Source organism: Diplotaxodon limnothrissa, linkage group LG23 (genome assembly GCF_057381915.1).
Source record: "Diplotaxodon limnothrissa isolate DT_005_m linkage group LG23, D_limnothrissa_male_GT1.1, whole genome shotgun sequence".
Taxonomy (NCBI): domain Eukaryota; kingdom Metazoa; phylum Chordata; class Actinopteri; order Cichliformes; family Cichlidae; genus Diplotaxodon; species Diplotaxodon limnothrissa.
In genome coordinates this window covers 19841456-19853008 of record NC_140617.1, presented here as the reverse complement: position 1 = coordinate 19853008, position 11553 = coordinate 19841456, and the positions used below count along the sequence as shown (strand labels likewise).

Genomic DNA, 11553 nt, shown 5'->3' with positions numbered 1-11553 from the left:
AATCAGAGTTAACGTACCAACTCTCCAAAAAGAGTTAAATTAACACTCTCTGGTGTGGACCCATATAGACACTTTAATAGTGTTGAAATCAAATCCGACAGTGTTAATTTGGACATGCTGGATTTGCTGTGTGGGTACAAATGGAAACTGCATCTAGCTGTTACTCATTATCATCAATACTCAGCTCATCACTCCCTTTTTCTCCAACCCTTGTTGGGGATAATCTAATAGCTAAGGAAACAGTAACTATTTGGCGACAGTTCAGAAAATACTTCGGGCTACTTGGACCGTCTTTGCTAACACCTTTATCAAAAAATTTTAATTTTGCACCTTCAAACACTGATGCGGCCTTTAGTAGTTGGAAAGATAACGGACTTAGGACTGTTAAGGACTTGTATAGTCAGGACACCTTTCTATCTTTTGCTGACCTATCGTCCAAATACGACCTGCCTAACTCCAACTTTTTTCGCTATCTTCAGGCTAGAAATTTTGTAAAAACGCAGTTCCCTCACTTTCCCAATCGGCCTCCAGAAACAAATCTGGATATCATCCTGCAGACGAACCCTCATCAAAACAGACTGATATCAGCCTTGTATAAAATACTAGATGCTTTGGTCCCCAAATCCATTTCTCATATTAAGTTGAGATGGGAGGAAGAGCTTCAGACAACCCTGCCAGAACAGCAGTGGGATCGTGCTTTGAAATTGATTCACTCGTCTTCAATTTGTGCTCGTCATGCTTTGATTCAGTGTAAGGTGGTCTATAAAGTACACTATACAAACGCAAAATTATCTAAAATCTATCCAACCATCAGTGATGCCTGTAGCAGATGTGGACTATCGCCTGCCAACCATGTCCACATGTTTTGGTCATGTTCGAAACTGAGTGCATTTTGGAGGAATATATTCGACACACTTAGCCAAGCATATGGCCAGACTGTCCTTCCTAACCCACTCTCTGCAATTTTTGGCATTCCTCCTGACTTGAACTTATCTGGTCCCCTCAAACAGGCCCTAGCCTTTACCACTTTACTGGCCCGGAGGCTTATTCTGTTGAAGTGGGAGCTTCCCCACCCCCCAACTCATGACCATTGGGTGAGAGATGTACTCTTTAACTTAAAGCTGGAAAAACTTAGATTCTCTCTAAAAGGTTCTATTAGGGAATTTAATAAAATCTGGAAATCATTTCTCTTGCTGGTCGACACTATTACTTTACTTCCTGAGTCTGCAGTGAACTGAGCGAAGCTACATTATAATGTTTTTTTTGTTTTTTTTTTTAAATCTTATTTATACCTTATCTATTTGTTTTTCCTTTTGTTTTGCTTGGTCCTTTCTCTGTTATTTGTTTTCTCTGTTTTTGTTTTGTTTGTTTTTGTTTGTCTGTTTGGTTACGGGGCGGGGGGAGGGGGGGGGGAGTTGTGGTTGTTGTTGTTTTTTGGGGGTTATGCTTGTTATGTGTATGGGTCCTGAGGTGTTGGTTTTTTGTTTTTGTTTTGTTTTTTTTTTGTTTGTTTTTTTATTTGTTTTTTTTTGGGGGTTTTGTGTGTGTGTGTGTGTGTGTGTGTGTGTGTGTGTGTGTGTGTGTGTGTGTGTGTGTGTGTGTGTGTGGGCAGAAACTGGTTTTCTGCAGTGCTTTGTCTATTGTAGACCTGGTAGGGGGAGAATTTGGGTTGGGGGGTTGGAGGGTATAATGGACATACCACTGTTCTGAAATCAAGATGGACTTAGCTGTTGCTAACTTTGTATGTCATTGTTGAAATTAATAAAACAAAGTTGAAACGAAAACCAAAATAGTTCCAAACGCCAGATCTGAATGAGGGTGGGGGAGGTTCAATTTGCCATGTTGCAAGGAGAGCTTAACTTCTGTCTTGCTAGCTTGCCCTGCGCTCAGTGAATCTGCGTTCGACTACTCCGCCTAGGCTGCACTGTCGAGCGCAGATCCACTGAGCGCTCAACACAGACAGCATCGTCAGAAGGAAAGTTGATTAAATTAAATAAAAATTTTGTAATGTTCGATACATATGCGTACCGAACCGAAAGCACTGTATCGAACGGTTCAATATCGATACCAGCATACCAGATATCGATAGCAGCGCAGATACTGAAGGACCCGTCCCATCCTGGCAACAAACTGTTCCAACTTCTGCATTCTGGTAGAAGGTTCCGCATCATCTGGGCAAGGACAGAGAGACTCAAGAGAAGCTTCTATCCCCAAGCCATCCGTGCCCTAAACACACACACCCGCCCTCTCACATCATCTATAATTGACTGAGACAGGACTCTCTTCCAGACACTAAACCAAGGAACAATGTACATTTCAAATTCCTTTAATTTTAAATATGTTTATATTGTCTATCCTGTAAAATAGTCAGATGTCTATTCTTATTAATGCACAGAATTCACCTGCTTGCTGCTACATTCACCCAATGTATATACTATATATATATATATATATATATATATATATATAATGTTCTTCCTCTACAGCCCCCCCCCCCCCCCCCCCCCCCCCCCCCCATTTTTGCACATGTCGAGAAGCGTGTCAGGCTACATTTCACTGTGTGTTATACTTGTATAACTATGCATGTGATAAATAAAGAACCTTGATCCTTGAACCTTGATATCAGTATCGTTGCACCCCTAATATATATATATATATATATCTATATAGGAGGATGAGGATGTGCGGAAGTGCTTCAGGAAGGTGAACGCACGCAAAGCTACAGGTCCGGACGGGATACCCGGCCGCGTCCTCAAGTCATGCGCGGATCAGCTGGCTGGAGTGTTCACGCACATCTTCAACCTTTCCCTCTCTCTGTCTGTAGTCCCAGCCTGCTTCAAAATGGCCACCGTCGTCCCTGTACCCAAATCCTCCACCATCTCCTCATTGAACGACTGGCGACCTGTAGCCCTGACCCCCATCGTAAGCAAATGCTTCGAGAAGCTGGTCAGGGACTTCATCTGCTCTGCACTACCCGACTCACTGGACCCTCTACAGTTTGCATACCGCCACAACAGGTCCACTGATGATGCCATAGCCCTGACACTACACACTGCCCTGTCACACCTGGAGAAGAGAGACACGTATGTGAGAATGCTGTTTGTAGATTACAGCTCAGCATTCAATACCATCGTTCCCTCGAAGCTGGACAGGAAACTGCAGGATCTAGGACTGAGTAGCTCCCTCTGCAGCTGGATCCTTAGCTTCCTGTCTGACAGATGCCAAGTGGTCAGACTGGGCAGCATCACCTCATCCCCCATCACACTGAACACTGGTGCTCCACAGGGGTGTGTACTGAGCCCTCTCCTATACTCACTCTACACCTACGACTGCACAGCCACTAACAACTCCAACATCATTGTGAAGTTTGCGGATGACACTACAGTGGTGGGTCTTATCATCAATGGTGATGAGACGGCTTACAGGGAGGAGGTCAGCGCCCTGACCCACTGGTGTCAAGACAACCATCTCACCCTCAACGTCGCAAAGACAAAGGAGTTGATAGTGGACTTCCGGAGGTGCAGAGAAGTACACACCCCCATCACCATCAACGGCGCTGCTGTGGAGAGAGTGAGCAGCTTCCGGTTCCTTGGTGTACATCTGGCTGAGGATCTTACGTGGTCAGTACACACAAACAAAACAGTGAAGAAGGCGCAGCAGCGACTCTTCTTTCTCAGGAGACTGAAAAGATTCGGCATGAGCCCCGGCATCCTCAGGACCTTCTATCACTGTGCCATTGAGAGCATCCTCACTGGATGCATCACCACCTGGTATGGCAACAGCACCGCCTACAACCGCAAAGCTCTCCAGCGAGTAGTGCGGTGCCCTGAACGGATAATTGGAGGTGAGCTTCCCTCCCTCCAAGACATCTACAGGAAGCGGTGCCTGAGGAAAGCGGGGAGGATCATCAAGGACTCCAGTCACCCCAGCCATAAACTGTTCAGACTACTTCCATCAGGAAGGAGGTTCTGCAGCATCCGGTCCCGTACCAGCAGACTGAGAGACAGCTTTTTCCATCAGGCCATCAGACTGCTGAACACGTCATAGACACCTCAGCTTCACTACTGGAACTTCAACATTATGCACTCCATATTGTACAGTAATGCCACTGTTTTGCACATGTCTCAACTCTGTATATTTTTATATATTTTATTTATTGTTTACTCTATTTAATTTGTAAAATATGTGTACACACACACACACACACACGTAGAAAAACATTTAGTATACACATCCAGAAATTTTTTAATTTTTTTTGCATATACTATTATATATTGTACATATATTTATTAGTTTCAGATTTAGCCATTCGTATATTTTGCCTGTTTATGTTATTGTATTTTGCACAACTCTGTTGCTTGTGAAGCTCGCACACAAGAATTTCACTCGCATGTGCTGTACCAATGTACCTGCACATGTGATGTGACAATAAAAAAAAGTGATTTGATTTGATTTATATATATATATATAATGAATATAATAATAATAATAATAATAATAATAATAATAATAATAATAATAATAATATTAATAATGGATTGGATTTATATAGTGCTTTTCAAGGCACCCAAAGCACTTTACAATGCCACTATTCATTCACTCTCACATTCACACACTGGTGGAGGCAAGCTACGGTTGTAGCCACAGCTGCCCTGGGGCAGACTGACAGAAGCCAGGCTGCCATATTGCGCCATCGGCCCCTCTGGCCAACACCAGTTGTAATGAAATCACAATTCCAAGTTAAGTTGCATAATTATCAAGGTGGAGGTTGACTGTTTTTTAAATGAGATATTTTTTCTGTTACTTTTAGCTAGAGCATCGTATTTCTATATTTCTAAAGTTTTAAAATAAATGTTTAGGCGTACAAAGTTTAATATTTACATCCAAATGAATCCAGTATGATATGGAAACACTTAAAAAAAAAAACATTAACAAACTAGAAATAACTGTTTATTTTGTAAAGACCAACATTATAAAAACCACTGTACTAGGCTGTAACTAGAACATGATGAATGAATGCAGGCACAAAAAGGATTCAAAATACAACATAACCTTAACAAAAAGAAGAAGAAGAACAACAATAATGAACTTTATTATTATTATTATTATTATTATTATTATTATTATTATTATTATTATTATTATTATTATATGCGTGCAAAATCTTTGAAACCTACCTGAGACCAATGTGGAAAGTTTCCACAAACAGATTACTGCCATTTTTATGCCACAGAAGTAAAGCCTGCAGTCCTCTGCTGTCAAGTTTTTAATCATGAATTTGTTTCCCAGGATTGAAAATTTGGTTTCAAAATCAGGAGTGCAGTAGGTAGAGCTTGCTGAGAATAACAACCAATACCTGCTCTGAACTGACTGTGGATCTCCATGTACCAGTGTGTGTCTGATGTCTGATTGGAGCTGGTTAGAGTGACATTGGTCCCCAGCTCTCCTCTGACCTCGGTCACCTTCTCGGCCTGTGCACAGAGCAGAAGCACCAACAGGATCATCCACAGGAGAACCATGATCAGCTTCAGCATCCACAACAAGACGGAGTCGTCTGAAAGCAGCTCAGCTCTGATGGACTCTGACGTCCTCTACACTTCCTGTCTGAAATGCTGACTTCAGCCTATATGACACCTGATAAAATACCACAAGTATCAAGTACCTTAAAGGAAGTCCAAGCTCAGCTCCGATGGTAGAGAAGCGCTCTACACTTCCTTTTTCAAAATTCAAATATGTTTACAACAAGCAAACAAAAAAAACTCCACCACACAAATACCAAGAAATTAAGAAAGTGTACGATGATGAATCCTAATGAACAGCACAAGCAGCAGCACTTTCATTAGAAAAATGGTTGTACATCTTTCTGACAGTGAATGTCATACCTGTCGAGGAAATACTGACTAACGGTTACAAAAAATACATGAAGCAGCTGTAGTAGAGGTAATAGGAGTCTAAATAATAACATTTTAGACAGATCTTCAAGCTGTTTCTAAACTTCTAGTGTGTTTACAGTAAAACAAAAGTCAAACCAAAGAGGAAATATATATAAATGTGATACCTTTGCCACTCAAAAACATCAGGAATACTTTGGTGTGTGGTTTGTGACTGGCATGTCTATGTGACCAAAGGCTGTGTTAATTATATTATGTATAAAATAAAACAAAAAGAACTTTGACCAGAACTACAACTTTATTGGATTGGAGAAAAAACAAACAAGAAAACCCCCAAAAGAGTGTAAAGCGTCTGATACTGTAACAGTGCAACAAATCTAACTCCATGTTACACTATTTGTAATGAATGAAAACTACATCTCCTACTACAAATACATAGAATCATGGTTATAAATGCAGCTATTAACATTACTGCCCCTGTTAAATGATGAATTTGAGGTTTTCCATCCTAACCAGACTAGATGGTATTTTCTAACGATACCATGAAAACATAAAGGCTAGTCAACAACAACTGCACAGAAAATAACTACGATACAACGGTTGATGAAGGATGAAGTCATCTTTCAGTGATGTCTTGTTGGTTGGGAGTGGACTGCCCTACCCTGAAAGGAAACAAATATTTAGTACAGGGAAGTACCAGTATTATGGAAGTATTTTTGATAGTAGTAGTAGATTAGAATACTAGAGTGATACTGTTTGTTGCATTAGTAGGTACTGTTATTGGATAATTAACCCTTTAAGACCTACCATAGAACCAAGTCCGCCAGAGCTTATATTATTATTTTTACATGCTGTGGAGCCATTTTTGGGAGCATTTCAAGTTGCTATACATCAATACAACCATTATAGCCCAGATTTTAATAATATGTATTCATTAAGTGCATAGTAATTACATAAATTGCAAAAAAGTGCAATAAACTACAAAAAAAATTGAAAATCGTTTTTGTTTTTTAACATATATTTCTAGTTAGAGAAATTTAAGAGGCTTATCCCTCAAAACTGTAAATACAAAAAAGTTGCACAAAATAGTTTCCCACCACAGGAAATTTATTTTGAGTGTCTTCATATTTTTATTTTTGAAATACACCAATTTTTATACACTGCAGGAAATCAGGCTTAGCCTTCAACTTCAACCAGTTATTCTTATTATTAACCCAAAGGTTTTGTGGTTTGTTCAGACAGAAATTCCCGAAGCTAAGCTGTGCTGCCATGCTCCTTTTACAGGAGTTGTTCAACCCTTCTAAACAAGCCATCCTTGTTGAAACATTTTTGTTTGTTTATATTTGTTACGGCCCTAGCAGGAAATTGACCTCTTGTGGGTGTGTCCTGGCATCTCTCCTGCCTTAGGTGCCACCCGTTTTGTACAGCTGATGCTAATCAGCTATTAAGAATACTTAAGGCCAGAGAAAGGTGAGCTCTAGTGTCAGGGCCTTGGTGGTATTGTAGCTAGTGAGCTGTGTGTGGTGGTTGCTTCTGCTCTGTGGAGAGGGGTCTGTTTTGGTGACTAAACCTTTTTGGACCTTTTAGTTTAGTGACCAACCCCTGGATTTTGATGTTTTCTTTCGTTAAAATATTATAACAGCTTTTCCATCTCTTGTGGTTTAATTACAATAGAAACATTAATGAAACCTTTTAATCTGGCAATTCTGCCTCCCTGTATCCTTTTTTTCAACCCGGACACTTTTTTATTGCTTTACCACATCGCTTGGACAGTTTAGGTGAACATACCAGTTTGTTTAGTCATATTTTTCACAAGCCTTTACACACAAAGAAACACACACAAAAGTAGTACCTAATAGCAAAAGCTAATAGTACAATAGTATAGTTGTGAAAAGTAGAATTATAAAAAGTATCAAATAAAAAATGTTAGAAAACTTAAATGAAATAATCTTCTCAACACAGCCTCTGATTGGTAGCTACAGGCTGACCTGGGTAAACAACTAAAGTTCCCTCAGAACATTGTAAAAACATCACTCCGGCCAGACTTGATAATTATTTCTGAGGCCTCAAAACAGCTGATTATGCTGGAACTCACAGTGCCCTGGGAAGAGCGGATCGAGGAGGCCAATGAAAGGAAACGAGGAAAGTACCAGGAACTAGTGCAAGAGTGCAGGGGAAGGGGCTGGAAGACTTTCTATGAGCCCATAGAAGTGGGTTGTAGGGGCTTTGCAGGACGATCACTCTGCAAAGTCCTAGGCCGGCTGGGCGTGGCTGGGGCAACCAAGAAGAGGGCCATCCAGGCTGTGAGTGAAGCGGCAGAGAAAGCCACAAGGTGGCTGTGGATTAAGAGGGCTGGTCCGTGGGTAGCTACTGGTACGCAAGTCGGGACCTGATCACCCCCGGCTGGGTCGCCTGGGCGAGGGTGTATGATGTTGTGAGACCCGAAACACCTGATGACCCCAGGATACATCACTGAAGATGCGTACCAGTGCATCCAGGAGATGTGTCTTTATAGTTTGTTTGTTTGTTTTTTATCATTCTAATTTTTTAAAGACAAAATAATCGTGTTTTCATTTTGTGATTATATCTCAGTGCAGGTTAATAACTGTGAATGGGACTAAAAACATTCATTCAGTTTACATTGTAGTTTCTAGTTTTTGAAGCCTTACCTTTCAAATTATGAGTCTTGTTAGTAATAGCAGTGGTTTAATTACCTTCACATCCTGCAGCGGCTCTGGTACATCATAGATGTGAAGTGAGATATCATCCCTCTGGTTGCTGTAGCTTTTCCTCTTCAAGCACAGCAATATACAAGAAAAAGCTGCCAACAGAGCACTGAGTTACTTCATCTTTCATTCAGCCCAAATGTTCAATGAGCTTTTATTTAATTAGATTCATTAAAAAATAACAGCCTTTAAGGCTAGCTGTGGTGACCAGGATAACTTATCTAGGTCATGGTCTAGCGTTTAGTGACTCCATTTATTGTTTTGCATTTATTAATTTTTAGAATTTTTAGAGTTTTCTGGGTTTTTGTTTTTTCCATTCTGTAAGTGTTCTCTGTGTTCCCCTTGTGTTCATGCCATTTACATTGATGGTCCCTTGTCTCATGTCTTAAGTGTGAACCCTTCCAGCTGTGCTCTCCTCTTGTGTCCCATGCATTTTAACCCTGTGTTTTTCTCTGTCAGTTTCATGTCCTCCCCTCATGCTATGTGTGTCTCTTCTCCTGTGCTTCCTCAGGTCGCCGTGTGCTTCCTCAGGTCGCCGTCTGTAGTTTCCCCATGTTTTGTTATTAGTTCCAGTTTCTAGGTTTTGGTTTAGTTTTGTAAGGTTTTTTGTGCAAGTTGCTACTGCAATAAAGCAGCCTCTCTACGTTTATGAAGTCAGTAGTGTGCAAAAAAACTATAGTAGTTTTCAGGGCCTTTGATCACAGGAAATGATTAAGCTAGGTGGTATCTGCTGTATATACATGTAAATGTGTTAATAATGTCTTTTAAATGGTTTTTGGATGATTATTTTCAAAGTGGTTTGAAATAAGATATCTCCCTCTGCTGTTACTGCAGCTTCTGCATGCGTGTGTCCATTTCAGGTTTTGGAGAGGCCAAGTGTGAAATGGACACAGTGGACCGGTATGTCTATTACACGCTTTGCCATGATATTGGGTTGGACCACAAAATCTACTAAAATTGTAAAATAACAGACTCACTGATTATTAGAACAATGAAGGCGACAACTGACATAGATATGGTGATCAACAGACTGAAAAAGCAGTTGTTTTGTGGGTTGTTGGTAGGCCGAGCAACATCTGGAAAGGACAGAAAGGACAAAGATAAGTTAAGAAGCATTTATAAGTAGCATGGTGGCACTGGTTAAAGCACTCTTATGCAGGCCAATGTAAACAAAAAAACAAGCCTTTTATTTCAAGCTTGTGCAAAATCTTATAAAAGAAAGAAAGCAAACTGGGAGAAGGCAAATTGAAAATTGATAACGAAACACACAGGGAGGAGAAAGAAGTGCTACAACCGACGAAAGGCAAGGTCAAGCTTACAAGTATCTAAACACATGAAGGTAAACAGTGTAGTCGGATTGGGAGGGTAATGGGTCACAGGCAGCGAAGGAGGTGAAACAAAGCAAGGTCTAAATCGCTACCAAACCGAAACAGGAATTGAGAAACACGAAACAGGAAACTCATATACTCATTTAAAAACAGGAGTATGGCTCATGTGATTAGGCAGATGATCAATAGTGGGTCTGTGACCCTCATAAGGGACAATTCGCAATAGTCTCAGAAATCTGGGACTCTGTCCCAATTAGTCGTAGAACTGATTAAACTTCTCAGATAAGACATGAGACGTCTTTAAGAAACGCAAAGTCCAGTCGCTTTTCTTTCCAAGCTCCTTGGTTTGCAGGAGCAAGTCTTAACAACACACCAGTTTTCCTAAACCAAAACAAGTAGTTTTTGGTAGCTAAATATTTAGTGTGTGTGTGTGTGTGTGTGTGTGTGTGTGTGTGTGTGTGTGTGTGTGTGTGTGTGTGTGTGTGTGTACCTGTTTGTGTGGGTGGTCACAAATTTGAAAACTTACCACATGAACTCATTTCCTTTGTGTTCATAATAGCACTTAGTAATGCCTATTAAGGTCAGACTTAAAAACAAACGTTTGCATGTAATAATCTTGTACTATCACAAGACAGTATAAGAAGTCGTCCCAAAATTCCTCAACTCTCAAGTTATAATAAAAAAAGTAGATGGTTTCCGACAGTAACATAAACTACTTACTCGTGTATTTAAGATGCTGTCAGCCATTTGAAAATGTGTATTGAGGCCTAAACACTCACTAATCCAACAGCAATAATCAGAAATAAACTCTTGTACTTACCTGAGACGAGGTGGAAAGTGTCCACAAACTGAATGCTGCCTCCTCTCTTGATGCCACAGAAGTAAAGCCTGCAGTCCTCTGCTGTCAAGTTTTTAATCACGAGTTTGTTTTGCAGGATTGAAAATTTAGTTTCAAAATCAGGAGAGCAGTAGGTAGAGTCTGCTGAGGAAAATCTGCGGTTGATACATGCTCTGAACTGACTGTGGATCTCCATGTACCAGTGGATCTCTGATGTCTGATTGGAGCAGGTTAGAGTGACATCGGTCCCCAGCTTGTCTCTGACCTCGGTCACGTTCTCGGCCTCTGCACAGAGCAGAACCACCAACAGGATCATCCACAGGAGAACCATGATCAGCTTCAGCATCCACAACAAGACGGAGTCGTCTGAAAGCAGCTCAGCTCTGATGGACTCTGACACAGAAGTGCTCTACACTTCCTACTTGACATGGTGACTTTGGGCAGTGGCATGTCTGATAAAGAAAACCCACAAACACCTTACATCTCTCACAGGATGTTAAACTTTATCGCCTCTGGCTAGCACTTTGCCCTTTGGGTTAAAAGAGACTTTAAATTTAAACAGGTTGTAACAGGTTCTAACAGCTTCCTTCTGCTGTTCTGGTTTAATAACAAGAGCAAGGCTATTTTATTTTCAATATATCTGTGCAAGAAATGAACCAACAAATCATAAAACCATCCTAATAGATTTCAGCTTCTTATTACTGCTGTGAAGAAGAAACGCTCAGTGCATCGTGGAAATCCCACAGCAGCCTGGGCCTATTGCAGAGTAG

At 40.7% G+C, this 11553-nt stretch overlaps 1 protein-coding gene across 1 annotated transcript; it reads right to left on the bottom strand.

Moving 5' to 3' along the window:
- Nucleotides 1-4987: 4987 nt before the first annotated feature.
- Nucleotides 4988-11129, bottom strand: LOC146607916 (uncharacterized). Its single transcript, XM_085348626.1, has 5 exons — nucleotides 10766-11129; nucleotides 9595-9693; nucleotides 8606-8712; nucleotides 5357-5471; nucleotides 4988-4998 (listed from the first exon to the last, which is right to left on the bottom strand). Exons 1-5 carry the CDS (start codon nucleotides 11127-11129, stop codon nucleotides 4988-4990), a joined length of 696 nt encoding a protein of 231 aa, XP_085204752.1.
- Between the last annotated feature and the right edge of the window lie 424 nt (nucleotides 11130-11553).